Below are 17,034 nucleotides of genomic sequence, written 5' to 3'. Positions count from 1 at the left end.
CTGGATAGGTCAATAGATATTTACTGTACTAGCTAAATATGTTCCAAGAACTGTATTCAGCTGCTACACCTACGGACTAGCTGCAATATTTGAAATTTTCTATTTAGGTTTAGATATTCTTTAACTCACATTTATCTTTATATCTTTTTAGCACTTTACACATAAAATCTTTATTTTACACCCACATATTTTATACAGAGTGCACCCCCTTTCACAGAGCATTATGGATTTTCCAGGAGAGAGCAGACAGCTAAAGAGAGTTTAGCTTTAAATTACCTAAACTTGATTGAAAAAACAATCATAGAGTCGTTGGGCCTGATTTATTGGGGTCAAAGTTGGAGAGGATTATATAAAAGTCATTTGCTATTTGTTAGCAATTGTTTCAGTTCTGGACCAGATCAATTCTAGGTTTGCTAGATCACTTTAATAAATCTGGCCCATTGCTGTACTTTGCACTGCTATGTTTCAGAGTGTAATAAAATAACTAAATCTATCTTTTGATTATTTATATTAGGGTGAAAGAGGAGCCCCAGGACCAAGAGGACTTCCGGTGAGATTCCAATGATTATTTCCAAATATTTCAAAATGAAAGATACATATAGGTTACCACTGCTGATGTTCTCCAGAAAATGCTAGTTGTCTTACTATCTCAGCGGTAGCTTGAAAATCTCTCAAAATGTTTCCCCTATTTTGCTGACAACAATGATATTACATATTGATTTTGTCTCACTGTCTTGGTGACATGGCCTATAGGACAAAATGAGACCTTAAATCCCCCAAGAAAGGTAAATCTTATCAGTCTGGGACCTTTTTGAAAAAATGTCAAGGTATCGCATTTACAGAAAAGAGTATAGAAATCTTTGATTAACAAAAATATTCCTGTTATTATGCTTTTTCTAGTATGATTTCTTAAAAGTGATTCATTTAAAAAAAAAAAAAAATATATATATATATATATATATATATATAACACGAAAGCCTTTGCACCACTTCTGCCAGTGGCAGACGTAGCCACCAGTGGGCTCCTGTGCAGAAGTGACTTGTTGCCCCACCATTGAACTGACCTGGCGCCCCCCCGAGGACCCCTTGTGGCTGAAGAGGGTGCACAGCCCTTAATACTGTGGCACACTTTGCACATCCCTATATCCACCTTGGACATCTGAAACTATAGAGTAGCCAGCTTTCCTGTACTTCATTTTACACTTTTAAAAATGAATGTCCTGGGGGCAGATACCAAAATAAAAAATCTTTTACCAGTAACCAGAAGAGCTTGTGTGCCCCTTCATTGTCCAATCGGACTCATAAGTGGACCAATTAAGGGGTCAGCAACAGCCCCTTATTGCACAGGGGGATTGATGTTGGTGTACTGAAGTCAGAGAAGATTAGCCCTTAGGTAACTAATTCAGAGAGGGGCACAGAAGAGATTTTGGCTAATAATGGCAGGCATTTGTGGTGCCTGCTTCTGGCAGCACTTTTATAAAAAGAGTTCAGGTTCACTTGGAGTTCTCTGAAATAAAAACCGATAGAACACATCTCATTATTCCTTTGTTTTATGTTTATGAATGACCTTTTGGCTCCCAATTTATTTCACCTTGTGCTTTTATTTGTCCAATCTGCTACATTCTCTTAAATACACTCTCACATATTTTATGATGTTATTTCAAAACACCCAATAAACGTCCAGTTCAAATGCAGTGTGTCTTCTATTAACAAATTACTGTCTAGAATAATAACAAACTACAAGGAGAAACTGAACCTACCATATCATTCAGAGCAACAATCACAGCTTAAACTTTTTTTATTCATAATTATATCAATTGTGTTTTATGTTTTGAAAATTCGATTTCTGGGGGTCTTCACAGTGCTACAAAAATGTATTGGTGGCTTTTTTTTGGTTATCTGTTTACAAGTAGTTTCTAGGGCACAAAGAAGATAGACTGTCATGGGAGAACCTGGGTGATCCAGCAAACCAAGAATGGATCCAATCCAGAATTAAACATTTTTGCCAAGTAATAACAATGATTTTTAGGGAAACCATTTCAAGTTTGCTGGATCACCCAGGTTCCCCCTACGATAGTTTTTCTTCTCTAGTCTTGGAAACCTTTGACAAATCAGGCTCAAAGTGTGTAGATCAAGTAATGCTCTTTATTGGCTAACATTTATTAAATTTAAGCTTTTGGGATGGCTTAGAGTCCCTTCTTCAGGCTTTATAAATATCTATATATATATATATATATATATATATATATATATATATATATATATATATATATATATATATACATCTTCAGATATTGAAATACTTGAAATGTCAGGTGACACAGTCATATTATTTGAATATTGTGGACTTAAAATTTTGAATATTTCTAAATGTGTAATATTAAATATACTTTTATGTGATCTTTATTTTTAGGGGCCGCCCGGATCCTTTGACTTCTTGTTACTCATGATGGCCGACATACGGAACGATATAGCAGAGCTGCAGGATAAAGTCTTTGGGCGCCGCACACATTCCTCCGCAGAAGAATTTCCTTTACCTCAGGAGTTTTCCAACCATCATGACACAATGGACTTTGGCTCAGGAGAGGACTACAAACAAAGAACTGTTTCCAGGAACCTCCGAACAGACAAAAATAATCACCATTAACCAAACATGCGCCTGGATGAAAATAATTTTATATTGTTTCTCAATGTATAAAACAATGCACTGATAATGTAAAGAGTATCTATTTTTGACTTTTGAATTTATTTGTTATTAATGTTATTATTATTTGTATTATTTCGCTTGTCATTTGTACAGGAGCTTATGTTAAAGGTTAAGTCTGCCAAGAATTAGTGTATCAGTTTTACGGGAAAACCATTTTGTTGGATCACCAAGCAGCTTCCTTTTATTCTTGGTTACACTGTTGAGTATTTCTGGCTTCACTCCTCGAGGCAGCTGAAAACTCATAATATTCTTTACTGCAAGAATCTGTGTCATGCAATTCCTACCAGAATCCTTATAAGAATAAATGAAGTATAGAAAAAAAGAAGCATAACATCACTGCTTAGTCCTAAAGTGAACATGTAGCCAAGCTAGGGATATTCATCTATGTACTTCTTATCAATGTGCCTTATATCAAGTCCTTACTGACCTCTGTAGCTATAAGTACTGTGAAGCAATTGATCCTCAATTCCTTCAAGTTGTTCCCTCAGCAGCTCAGCTCACCCTATTCTCTAGATCCTGTAATCTGCGTTACATTAGAAATCAAAATATTAGAAGTCTGCTTTATTGCTGCTAGGAGGGGAGAGCAGGGGTAGCTGAGCTGCTTTTTCATTGCTGGGGGGGGGGGGGGGCAAAGGGAAAAGAACCTGTTGGGTCACTGTTGAGAGAGATCAGGATGAGCCAAACTGCTTTGTTGCTGCTGGAATGGGGAGAGCAGAGTGAGCTAAGCTGCAGAGTTTCTGTTGTGAGGTGTGCGCAAGGTCACTGCCGGGAAGAGAAAAGCAGGGTGAGCCAAGCTGCATTGTCAGTGCTGGGAAGCGAAGATGGAGCTGGTAAGTCACTGCTGAGATAGGAGAGTAGGGGCAGCTGAGCTGCTGAACAGCTGCTAGGAGGGGCATGTAGGTAAGGCTGAGCTCCTAGGTCACTACTGGGGGTAAGCAGCAGAGGAAGCTGAGCTGCAGAAAGACTTACATCATTGCTTCTGCTGTTATCTTTGAGGAACAATTGCTTTACAGTATCTGCAGCTACCAAGGTCAGTAGGTCAGGCCTTCCTTTAAAGCTCATCTACTGCTTGCTAAGAATGTTTAAATACTCATATTTTCGTTGCCTAACCGTAATATAAGCTAATCAAGGTAGCTGCAAAGGAGAGAAGAGAATGTCTCAACAATTCGATCTCTCCACTGCATTGGTTGATTCATCTTTGGTATCCACCCAGAACTACCTAATAATTCGAGGTTGACTTGCCCTTTAAGAGAAGCAATTTTAAAGGAGGTTAACTGGAGATTTAACTTTTTTACATTCTCATTCAAAACATTCACAGTTGGCTTGTGGAACTTACAAACTGTTCCATCTACATGCATCTGTAATTTATTGGTTTATATTGTCCTACAACGTTTTTATTTCCTTTTTTAACAAAGGCTTCAATATCATCTTGACTCAACTGCGTATTTTGTTTTCCTCGAGCTTGTTGCTAAATTTCTGTCCTCTACCTGTAAGGAATTCTTAGCTGGGTACAAATATAGAATGAGCTGTAAGCATTCCAGAAAGCTCTGTAGAACAATGATGGAAACTGAGTTTTTTGCAGGGCAGTCAGAACAAAATGTAAGGATAAAGGTGAATGTGGGATGTGAGGCCTAAATGTGAAGTTTATTGCATTTTATCATTGGAAAAATATTATTACAAAATATAATACTGCCTATTGATGTCTCTGAATGTATAATGGAAATCTGTTCTATTTGAATAATTGTAAAGTCAGCTAATGTTGGATGTTTCACTAAATTTGAAATTAAGGTAACCAGTTATTTTTTTAGTTCTTGTACACACTGCATTTTAAATAATGAAGGAACATTAATTTTTTTACTATGGCCCAGGAATAAAAGGGTCCAGCCATATATTTTACCTTTTCCCCACTCTATCCGAAGTGGGAGGCCGAGAATAGCGCGCTGCATAGAGGGCAGGCAACTTTACAAAGAATATGTGCAGACTGCGCATGTCCAGCTCAGTGTATATTGCTGGGACTTCCAGGGCTAAATGAGTTCCTGCGTATGTGGAGAAGTTATATGATTCTAGCCCAGCCAATCAAGATGGCTAGTATGTTTAAAGTGTACCAAAACTCAGAATGTTCACTTTACATAAAAGGCTAGACAACCCTTTAATTTAAAGTAAAAATTTGGTTTATTTGTAATTTTTTGAAGTGCAGCACCGCCCCTCTAATTCTTGATCAATTAGGCAATCACGAATGAATGGGAGCACAGAGCCTCCTGGGATACATCACACATCCGGAAGGCTCTTGGCTGCTCCATCTGTGCATTGCCCAGCATCTCGGGCATGTGTAGATGACGCTCATTCATTAATACGGGGGAAAAAATAAATACACAATCTACATCACCCGATCTCACGCCTGCACAGTGCAAAATCAGGTGGCATAGGAAAAAGAACACTGAAGAAGAGAGAAGAAGATGGTGGCTCGTGGTGCTCCCTCTACGCCGGGCCTAAGACAGATACCGGGACAATGGAAGGAACCTCCCAAATGATACACATCTGCAGGATTGAATGTATGTGTGATTTTTTTATTTTGGGTTAGTTTTGGGTTTACTTCCGCTTAAAAAAAAAACTGCAATCAGGCAGGTAAGGTTTTTTTATTGCAAGAACATTGTCTGTCTCTTCTACAATAAATAACCTGTCTGAAAGCCATTTTTTATAGAGTTTAGTTCCACTATAGAGGGTATCTAAAGCCATAATATTTTGTTTAGGTTTGAAAAGAGTAATGAGTAGTTGAACCCCTTTCTGTTTTTATTGCTGTCTGTGTGTCTGTATTAGAAAGAATTATTTGTCAATGAGATCAAAATTGAATGGGGGTATGAATCCAAAATTTTAGGCTGTTGCCAGAACATAAATAGAGAGTTAATCCTTCATTGGGGACACTTCCAGTAATAACTGTCTAGGATGGGATCTCCCTTACTCTAGAGAGATTGTCCTTCACTTTCTGTTTTGGCAGAAGGACAGAAAGTACTGGAAAATCTCTTAAATAAACATGGCAAAAACAAATTGATATTATTCCATACAAAATAGGAAAAAAATATTTAACTTTAGATACTTTAAGGAGGACCTTTTGAAACAATCTTTGTGTACATGTGGAGCCCAGGCTGTACACAAAGAATTGACTTTGGTCCACATCACACTATATTCAATAACAAAGTCTCAATGGCATATAAAAGTTCTTACAATGAACCATAGAATATTGGGGCTGCAGAATAGTGCCCATTGCACTGCTTGGACCATGTAAACTTTCAATTCAAGTTTTTTAATCTTAGCCAGTAAAATTACTTTGAGCATCTGACCCTTACATTACCGAATAAATAATGTAAATAAATAAACATACTAAAAAAATTCCAGATAGAAACAAATATGAACCATTGATCCAGAGGAAAGCAAAAAAAAGCATTAGTTCAATTTGCTCCAACAGAATATTGAAGTATGTCTTCCTTATTTCTAAAGGCAATTGTTTTTTTTCCTGGATCAGCAGTCTCTGGTGTTGTTCCTTTTAAATTTTAATATCCAATTATATTTTGTGCTTCTAGAAAAGCTTCCAGCTTTTTTTCAATATTCTATAGAATATGCTAAAACTTCTTCCTATTCATAGTGAAGAATCCCTTCCATACATGGAGAATAAAGGTCTTCTCCAGATGCAACGAGTGCCCCCTTGTCCTTTATTTTAACCCTAAAGTGAATCATTTTGAAGCAAGATCTCTCTATGGACAAGTAATCCTAGCTCCTGTTTTGAACAACTCTGCTGAAAACTCCATGGAGGTAAACACTTCAGCATTTTATTTTGCCACAGAGCTGCAACCACCTTCAACTAGAGAGTGCAGTACTTCATTTCACAAAACTTCAACCTAGAATATGCAAATATTTCACCATGTCTGCTAAGGTCCACCTCTTCTGAGAATCCAGGATCAGGACATTTGTATAGTTTGTCTACATTTCTGCTGAAACAGATTCAACAATTTATAAGACTCATTTTCATCCCCCTATGCTAAATGACCAAGTACAGGCCACAGCTTATGATCTAGCATGATGGTTTTATAGATGGTGAAGTCATTTACGCCAAGCATTACAACTTAACAAAGAAGTTCAAGGTAAATTTGTTACTTCCAGAGAACTGTGTTGCATCACTTTCACATTCCTGGAATCCATAGGTTGATGGTTCTTTGGAACATTTTGATCTCAATGCTTCTGTCCAACTCTTATCCACAAAATTAAACCAAAATGCATCTGGGACTTTTCAGAAGTACAATCCCCCTCTCCACCTTTATCCCATCATCTTCATAAAATGGATTGTGCGTTCTTCCAGACTGTTGTGAATCAGGAGGAACTGACCTCCTCCCTAAATAGCCTAGCCTGACTGTTCTTAGATACTATCATTTTCCTGGCTTGTGTGCCTGGCTTATAGTCTGCGGTGATGTGGTTTTGGACTTGTTATAATTTATTTTTGTTAGGCTTTTTTTATTTTAGTTCTTTCGTCATTTGGTTAGACCTGCACAATATCCACACAAAGTACCTGAAGAGAACTTTTCATATAATTCATCATATACGCAGACATGTTTTCTCTTTCTGTATGGTTTTAATGATTTCCTCTACACTGTGTTGGTTTGCCAAACGATAAAGCAACGGCATGAATCTGGTTCTTTGGTCAAACGATAGGGTTGTAGAGAGCCAAGTTCATGTGGTGTGATAGCATGAAAACATATTACATATTCTGTGTTTATGATCTAAACAATAGAAACATCAAAGTTACTTTTTTTCTTGACTACTTTGGATCCACACTTAAAGATTTGTCAAAACAACTTAAAATGATGGAGGTTACGTACAGTGTTTTAATGTTGGGCATTTTATTAAAGCTGACACATAATTTGTTTGAATATATTAAAATTGTCTACTTTACGCTGCCTGTTCTTAAAATGTAATTATGTGAAATGGGTTTCTCAGACAGTTTTCATTGCCCACAATTGTATATCAGTGTTTATCAACAAGGATTCCTCCAGAGGTTTCTAGGGGTTCCTTGAGCAATGAGCAATTTGTGCCACTCGGGTCAGTTTAACTGACACCAATGATTTTTTTGGCTATCTGTAAGGGTGACTTTCTTCCCAATAGCCAGCAATGTAAGAGTCATTTTTTTCCCCCTGACCACCACACTAATATACCCTGAGCAGGTGATGTAGTAATTATAGCCAGAGTTCCCTGAATGGTAAAATGGCCAAGAAAAACTGCCATAAAGCAACTGGAAAACTTCTAATACCAAGCTGGAAATACTTTATTGATCTTTAGCAAGAATCCAAAGTAAATGTGTTCATTGTAAGCTCTGACATGTTCTGCAGAGCAGGTGCACAGCTTCTTGTTACATGATTCTGTGTTTAAAGCAAACCTAAACTCAGAATTTTCACTTTACATAAAAGGATAGACATCCCTTTTATGTAAGGTAAAAATTCTGTTTGTTTGTGTTTTTTTTAAGTGCAACACCCTTTTTAAAAAAAAAATGGTGCAGCACTGCCCCCTTAGATCTTGATTGTATAGGCCAGGGGTGTCAAACTCAAATACACAGTGGGCCAAAATTAAAAGCTTACAAATTTTAAACTGAAATAGCACCGCTACTACAATTCCCTGCGTCAAGAAAACAGTCCAATGCGGGGCTTAATGTTATGAGTGGCTGGAACTCCCTCTTCACTGATATAGCACCGCTACTACAATTCCCTGAGTCTATGAAACAGTCCAGTGTGGGGCCACGCATAGGCAGAGAGGCCGCTGGTCTATAGATGCGAGTGATGCCGCTACTACAATTCTCGGCATTACTGCGAGTGAATTGTAGTAGCGGTGCTATTTCAATGCAGGGGTGGGCCAGCTGCAATTCATATTTAGGATTCCTTTGGGGCCAAAAAAAAGGACATTGCGGGCCAGAGTTTGACACCCCTGGTCTAGGCAATTGAGAATGAATGGGAGCGCAGAGCCTCCCGGGATACCTAGGCCACGCCTCCCAGGAGGCTCTTGGCTGCTCCTTCTACACATGCCCAAGCATCTCAGGCATGCTCAGAAGGAGCCAATTTGCCAAAAGGAAAAGAAATTGCTGATCTCACTGTCCCTCTGGCCAGATCGACAGCTCTGCGGGATTGAAGGTAAGTGTATTTTTTTTGTTTTGGGTGGTTTTGGGTTTGCTTCCTCATTAACCCCACTACCTTCCCTGAGTCGCAGAAAAAGTCCCCAAAATGGTTAATGGTGGGAAAAACTTCTAATATACATGTTTATAGCTGTACAGTTACCCATAGTTCTAATGATAATTGAATTTCTGTGTACCACTTTCCAAGTTTTGGAATCTGCAGGCTTTGTGCTGCCTGGCTGGTGGCAGTTAAATTGTTATCTATGGTGTGTTGCTCTGGTAAATGGGCCCTTTGGAACTATATCAGTCCAAAACATCCTGTACTGGTAATTCTCCATATGATCTGGGCAACAGAACAGAAGTGGTAATCAGATTTGTCACATGGCTTTTTTGTGATTGGTATGTTCACATTTTTTCTGAAAGATATTGAGCCATACCTAGTCATTTAGGGCCAGTTCACTGATCCATTGTAGTAACATGCGGGAAAACCGTAATTCAGGCACATGCAGGTAGGCAGTGGTTGCTTAGGCATTTGCCTTTTATATAATGATCACCTGCCCACTTTTATTCTGCATGGCCTAGTACACCACATTTAGAACTTTATTTACAGTAGGGACAAAAGGGACAGCAGCTACAGAACCCCCAGTCAATGGGGCATCCAATGACCTTTTATAGGTATTGCTCTACCAAGGCCCCATTGGGGTATTATATGGGCACTGACAGCACACCATGGCCATGCATGGAACAATCATTGTGTCACCCCCACACAAACTGTGGATCAAGGCAGCCATGGCACAGGCACAGCAGGATTTAGGAGTAGAAGACAAGAGCAATTGTGACACCATCACCAGTCACCATCTCTGTCCTTTAAAATATATCCAGGTGGCCTAACGCCCTATAGGACTTGCTCGAGCAGTCGGGTGTAAAACCCTGGTAAGAAACTAAAGAGGCTTTCAAAACCAGAAGGGAGAACATGGGAGAGCCTGGAGAGGAGAAAGAAGCTCAGGTGTCATCCCACTATGGGTGCTGGACGCTGGGGAGTTTATCTACTGACAGGATCAGTGGCATATATAGTAAAATCCGAGTGGGCACAGTGAATAAGTCAGTTTTTTTTGCTCTTGTAACATTCTGATTTAAGATAATAATATGGTCTGGTTTAAGGTCCTTTTACTGTTCACAGCCTATTGTGTGATGGTGCCTGTGGTGTTTCTATTGGTGTCAGTAAAATATTGATTGCATATCTGTAGACATGTTTCTAGTTATGTCAATTCAGTGCTGACTTTATTCCTTTGGACATATTTCTGGAGGGATCAGTATGGTATTGATTGTGTCTATACAGAAATGTTTCTGGCAGTTTTAGTACAGTACTAATTGTATATCCATGGACATGTTTCTGGTCGTGTCAATATGGTGCTGATTATAAATCTCTGGACACATTTATTGCTGTCAGTAGTGATTGTAAAGTAAGAAATGTTTTAGGCGGTGTCAGTACAGTATCTATTGAGTCTCTGTGAAAATATTTCTGACATTACCTGTACAGTACCAGCTTTATCTCTGTGGACATGTTTCTGGTGGTGTCAGAATGCTACTGATTGTGTTTCTGTAAACATATTTCTAGGAGGATCAGAACATACTGATTGTGTCTCTGTGGACATACCTGTAGGAGAATCAGTATGTACTGTTTGTGTTTCTTTGAATACATTTTTACGGGTTTTAGAATTTAGCAGTTGTGTATCTGTGTACACGATTCTAGTTGTGTTAGTTCACCTATATATTGAGACGATAGTATACACAGAATATAAGAGTGTCTTTAGTCTTCCAGGCTGAATGATTCCAGTCTTTCAAAACCAAAGATTAAGGGCATCTGGTGGTAAATATGAAGTCTGGGGAGAAAGTGTGAGGGGGAATTGGACTAAAGGGACCTCAGTAAGGAAGCACTTTCACTATTCCTAATGTTATTTCCTTTTTATGTCTCCTGCTGGCTAGCGTCTAGTCACCCCCTAAGTTATGCAAAATGTTTTTCCACCTACAATTATATATTAAAGGAGGAACATATTACAAGTACAACTCAACCATTTTATGGGAAAGAAGTCATATCCTTTAACTTTAATAAAATGTTTTTTTTTTTTCTTCTTTTCATTTCCAGTAATAGTGCTTACTTCTTTATTGGGATTTTTTTTTTTTTTACATAGTTTGGCCTTAGTATGTTTTCTGTGGAAATGGGTGAGCATCTTGTCCTCTTCTGACAGCCCATTCCCGTATTAGTAACACACCAAACTCATTGAATCCTTGTCCAAACATGACTAGAAATCCTTTCCGTATGTTTATCTCTCACTTTACACAAATTAACAACACATTTTACTGCTGATGTTCTATCGATCTGCCTGACAAGACATACAAAAGTATTTGTCAACCTTCGACGTGCATGTGTTTGTAATGTAACATTTGTGAACCTGCAGGAAAAAATGTGGCGCAAGTAAAATTGGTTTCAGATCAGCTGGGAAGAAAAACAGCTGGGATGTATTTCTGCAAAAAGAAAGAAAAATCATAAACTTTTTTTTTTTTCTTCAGATATTACGTTAGGAAAAACAAGTATGGAATATGATAGCTTGCTCGCTGAAAAGGCGATGTGCATTATCTTAAATGATACTTGAGTATCCGTTGAATTGATTTAGCAAGGGCTTCTTGTCCCAGGCTACAAGATGAAGCTGTTAATGGGATACATTTGATCTGCTGTCAGCAGTAAAAAAAAAGGCAACAATTTTCTCAATTTTTTTTTTCATTACAGTAAATGTTTTAAAGCAAGTACAGGTAGTCCCAGGGTTACTTATGAGATCGGGACTGTAGGTTTGTTCTTCTGTTGAATTGTATGTAAGTTGGAACAGGTACATTATTTTAATGAATGCAATTAGGACAGATGTTTGTCTCAACATATTATTATATTATTATTATTATGTCTCAACAAAAAAAAAAAAAAACTTTATGGAGCCTAGACATTCATTAACTTCTGGAGCAAACTATGCTTTGATATGCAAAAAGAAACAACTGCAGAGTTTGTCTGGGTCATTAAAGAGTTACAAAAGGATACAGAAGAGCTCAGTCCTTTAGCATGCTCAGCTGTGTTTAGCAAAAGATTTCTTCTGCAAGTCATGCAAATTGGCCCCTCCCCCGATCCAGCTGCCATCTTGCAAAGGATCGAGCTGGGAAGCCCTGTTCGTATCTAGGAGGTGCCCATATGTCGAATGTCCTTAACCCAAGGACAACCTATACTTATTTGAACTAAAAAGACAGAATTGATTGTTGAGAAAATGTTTCAAATAAGTACAAAACCTCACCCATAGGTGGCGTTACCAAGATAAGTACACTTATTATCCAGTGTTCTTAAAGTGGAACTTTCACGAAAATAAAAATAAAAATACCACTTACCTTTTCTTTCGCAACACTTTCAATCTCTCCACAGCTGGCTTTGATTCGGTCCCACAACATCCTGGATTCTTCTTTCATCATGGCGCTGAGGAAGTGACGGGTGCCACCATCTACTTCTATCGTGTTCCTTCTTCTGCCTACATCACCCAACTTCTCACTGCACAGGTGCGAGATTGAGTGATGTATCTTGCTGTAAATGTAAAAAAGAGTGCTGACTTCAATGCACATTTTTTTCATTGCAGGTAAAAGCCCCTTCTGAACATGCCTGTTATTGAGCATGCGCAGATTGAGCAACCCAAAGTCTCCTTGGAAATGTGACGTAGGTATACGAGGAGGCTCTGCACTTCTGTTCAGTCGCAGCAGTAAAGGCAGAAGAGGAGTGGCTCTAGAAAAACCAATATGTTTTGACTTCATAAAAAGGTTATCTACCCTTTTATATAAAGTAAAAATTGTGATAGATACGTTTTTAATTTTAGGGACTTGTTAATCACTTTTGAACATGAGGTCGCCAAAAAGAATAGACAGAAAGGAAGATCTCTCCAATTGCATATTCTACAAAGATATTCTAATATGACCTAGATACATTTGTTGGTATCCCTATAAATGAAAACAAATAAATTTTTCAATCTAGCTTGTTTTCATTAATTAACAACACAATATATTGTACAACCATTCAGCCTGTTTAAGAAAAGTAGTTACGTTGCTCTTTGGTAACATTATGCGTCCCATTCTACGTGGATCAGAAAAGGCAAAAGAGAAAGTTATCTAAGGGGATTAGTAAGGAAATCATAAACAAACATGATAATGGAAAAGGCTGTAAGACCATCTCTAGGCTGCAAAAGGAAAATCAGTCCCAGTATTTATAAATAAATAGGTCTTATGGGGTTTTATATTGTTTATTTCTCTAGTGGTTGAATTTAATGGACTTATGTCTTTTTTCAACCTGACCTACTTTGTAACTATTTGTAGAGGGATAATGAGATTGCTAATCAAGAATCCAAGAACAAATTCCAAAAACATGCAACCTGAACTCCAAGATCTATCAGTCAGATCAATCTAAGGCCTATCAGTGTCTGACTGCACAATTGTTTTGAGTGACAATGGGCTTACCAAAAGGATGCCACTGATAAAGGAAAAACATAAAAATGCCCCATTGGGATTTGATTAATTAGTCATCAGCAAGTGTAACCACCTACTGTACAAAGGAAGACGTTTTGGCAGTTTGCTGATCTGGAACATTCAGGTGTGTGTTAATACAATGCCAAGTAGGAAAGCCATCAGCAACTATCTTGGAGAAGCAATTGTAGCTACCAGTCAATCTGGGAAGGGTTTTAGAGCCATTTAAAAACAATTTGAAGTTCATGAAAAATTGTTCACAAATGGAAAACAATAAAGACACTTGCCAATCTTCCCAGGAGTGGATGTCCCAAATAATTCACTCCAATGTTCAGAAAAAAACCCACATGCTCCATCCTAGACTCTTCAGGCTTCAGTTATCATGTTAAAGTTCATTGCAGTAAAATAAGAAAAGACTGGAATATGGCTTGTTTGGAATGGTTGCCAGGAGAAAGCACCTTTTTCTAAAAAGAATATAGCAGCATGGCTAAGGTATGCAAAGTTGAATCTGAACACAAGGCTTCTGTCCTATGGACAAAGGTGAACAATACGGAGATGTCTGGCCATGACTCAGGGGTGGTGATGGTTTGGGCTTGTTTGGCAGCCAAGGGACCTGAGCACCTTGCAGTTATTGAGTTGACTGTGAACTCCTCTATACACCAAAGTATTCTAGAATCAAATGTAAGACCATCTGTACAACAGCTATAGCTAATAACATAAATAATGATATAATAATATAACTAAAAAAGGCAGAGCTTTTTCTCTCTTCTGGGCCTCTCTCAGGGTATGCTGTATGAGATAAAAAAAATTGGCAGGGACATTTGGCTGCATAATGGGCAGCAAAGATAATGTGAACAATGCAGAATTACATACAGATGCAGCAGGTGCATGAGGTTCAAAGCAATATTTTGGCTTCACAATTTGGCGCCCCGTTTAAGTATTTCTGGAATTTTGGACAAACATGTGCACAGAGATTTTGGAACTAGAGAGAGCCAATTCTAGAATCTGTCTACATTTAGATAATTATACCACAATGGATCTACAAATTATTATCAGTTGTCTCCCTTTTTACAGCCAGCACCATAGAGTATTTGAAGATTTTATGTTTTTTGAATAGTTTGCTTATCAGAACTTCTTGACGATTTTGAGTACCAAACCCAGCTGATCCTGACACCAATCATCTTTTTGGCTATCCGTAAGGGTGGCAGCCTTCTCACTGGCCAGCAGTGTAAGAAGCATTCTTCCTACTGATCACCAAGCCAATATACTTTGGGCTGTGGATATAGTAATAATAGTAAGGGTTCCCTGAAGACCTGAAAGTTATTTCAAGGGTTCGCCAATGTTAAAAAGGTCAAGAAACACAAGTTTAGAGAAATTTTCTCATTGGGACATTTACAGCAATAAAGCTCAAAAATAAACTACAGTGGTACCTCGGTACCACTGTAGTACCAAAGTCCGCTTTGGAATAAGTCCAATTTGGTATAAGTCCTGTTTGGACACAAAAAATTTCCCTTGGTATACAACGTTTGTACTAGAACTTGTATGGGTCAAAATGATTCATAACACTGCACTACCCTTATTTACCTCTTTCAAGACAAAGCCACGACTGCCCACGAGCGTCAATATGCCAGTTGCTACCATTCAGTGAACAACCCGCGCTATACCTCTCTGTAAATCATATAACATCTCCTCCTCCTCACTTCTCAGCACCATCCTAGTAGGCACTTGACTCTCGGCAAGGTAAAGTGAGGTTGAATTTTAATTTATTTCATCTTTTGTAATTGCTTTTGTATTTATGTATTTTAGTATTAAGCAGTGTTTAAATTATTTCATACAGACCCATCATAATATGCCAATAAGAATAGGATTTTTTTCATGGGAACGGATTAATCATTTTTCTTCTATTTCCTATGGGAAGAATTTGTTTGGTATAAATCCAAGGATCTGGAACGGATTAAGGATTTATACCAAGGTACCACTGTATATGTATTACCTTCAGAACTGAACCTAAATTGTCTAGTTGTGTTTGCCAGTAGCTGTGTAGCTGTCTGACTTTTCTTGCCTTTTATTTTTTTAACAGACTGAGGTCAGACAATTACTCACGTACTACTTCCTATGAGTACAAGTTTTGCCTCCAATGCAGTCACATTGCTTCCATTTTTCTTCCTACTTTAGGTGTCATATGCTCACATCTGATTGACCCTTCTACTGGTTGAATTACAAAAAAAAAAGGGATGTAGTGCAGTGTACAAACACATTTGACCCATACAACAGATATTCTGTTCCTTACTTTTCTTTTACACAAAATCTATCCACTTTTCAACCTCATTGAAATTAGAACGTGCCTTGTTCAATATTGGGTTTAGCTGGCCTTTAATCCTAAACCCAATGTTTCCCTACATTCATTGGGCACCATGTTAATCCCACATGCTTGTATAAGTGCCAACACCACTTGTTTGAGCCAGCTGCATAATTCTAATGATGTTTTAGGTATTCTGTTCACCACTGTAAGAGGCATTCTTTATTCTGGTCACCAGTTTAGGAGGCTTTTTTCCCACTGACCCCCAATAAATTAGTTTAAGCAGGGTTTCACTAAGACCTGTAATTTATTTCAAAGGTTCTCCGGGGGTGAAAAGGTTGGGAAAGGTTTGTCTACTCTGCAAAATAACACTTCTGTGTGCAATAAAGTTGATTACAATAGGGAAAGAGTGGTACAGCCCTGATTCTAGAACCTGAACCAACGTCAGCCCCATACAAATGCTGCATAATTGGATTTCTTAGTATGAGATAATAATAGGGTCTTTATACAGTGCAGCTTAGTTCATATAAAATATGTATTTTCCAAATATCTACAGTAATGAACAATGTGACCTGTGCCTGATGTATGAAATATTTTTTTCTTTGGCATGCTCCTCCAAGCAGATCAAAGTGAAGGAAAGAAATTTCATACATCAGCTGCAATTGTTTATCTGGCATTTCAAGGAAAAGTCACACATCACTCAAAATTTTGGGAATAAAATACTATTTCACACCTAAACACCCTCACGTCTCTGTGATTCAACCTTTCAACGCGTCTGAAGGAGATTAGATAAATGGCATTTACCAGATGTGTTTTACAAGAAAGTGGGAATATCTTTTCATATTGTCATTAATTGTAATTTATAAGAATAATAAGCACCTCCCTCATTGGTCAATGCCAGATCTGACTTCTTTTTATTGTAGTCAGAGGATTCAAATCATATTCCTTTTTTGAAGAATTCTTAAGAAATTTTATGTAGCAGTAACATTTCAAGGTCGGATTTGATTAGGGCAATGTGTACACCTGTTCCAAAAAGGGGCAGCTTTTTCTACCAGCAGGTCTGGGTCATGTGTTCAAATACTTCTATGGACACTGTCCTTTAACAATAAAAAGTGCTTAAATCCGATATTGGAGGGGAGGGGGGATTTTGAACACGGGGAAATAACTTTTTAGTGGCCAACAATGAGGGGAGGATATTATAATGTTATAACCTGATCAGTATTGGTCTTCCTTAAAGCTCTCCAAGACCAGAGAAGATAAACTATCATGGGGGAACCTGGGTGATCCAGCAAACCTTGAATGGATTTCTTAAAAATCATTTGCTATTATTTGGCAAAT

At 38.0% G+C, this 17,034-nt stretch overlaps 1 protein-coding gene across 2 annotated transcripts in view; it reads left to right on the top strand.

Annotated features, from left to right (window-relative positions):
• Positions 1-4,499, top strand: part of CCBE1 (collagen and calcium binding EGF domains 1) — a 202,800-nt gene extending 198,301 nt beyond the window's left edge. For both annotated transcript variants that reach the window (XM_072416551.1, XM_072416550.1), the window contains exons 11-12: positions 515-550; positions 2,414-4,499. In XM_072416551.1, the coding sequence (XP_072272652.1) occupies positions 515-550; positions 2,414-2,647 (270 nt within the window). In that variant the 3' untranslated portion in view covers positions 2,648-4,499. The remainder of the gene's footprint in view (positions 1-514; positions 551-2,413) is intronic.
• Positions 4,500-17,034: the final 12,535 nt, after the last annotated feature.

This window comes from Pyxicephalus adspersus, chromosome 6, assembly GCF_032062135.1.
Source record: "Pyxicephalus adspersus chromosome 6, UCB_Pads_2.0, whole genome shotgun sequence".
In the NCBI taxonomy this organism is placed as follows: Eukaryota; Metazoa; Chordata; class Amphibia; order Anura; family Pyxicephalidae; genus Pyxicephalus; species Pyxicephalus adspersus.
The sequence above is the reverse complement of the archived record's forward strand: the minus strand, read 5'-3'. Positions and strand labels throughout refer to the sequence as shown.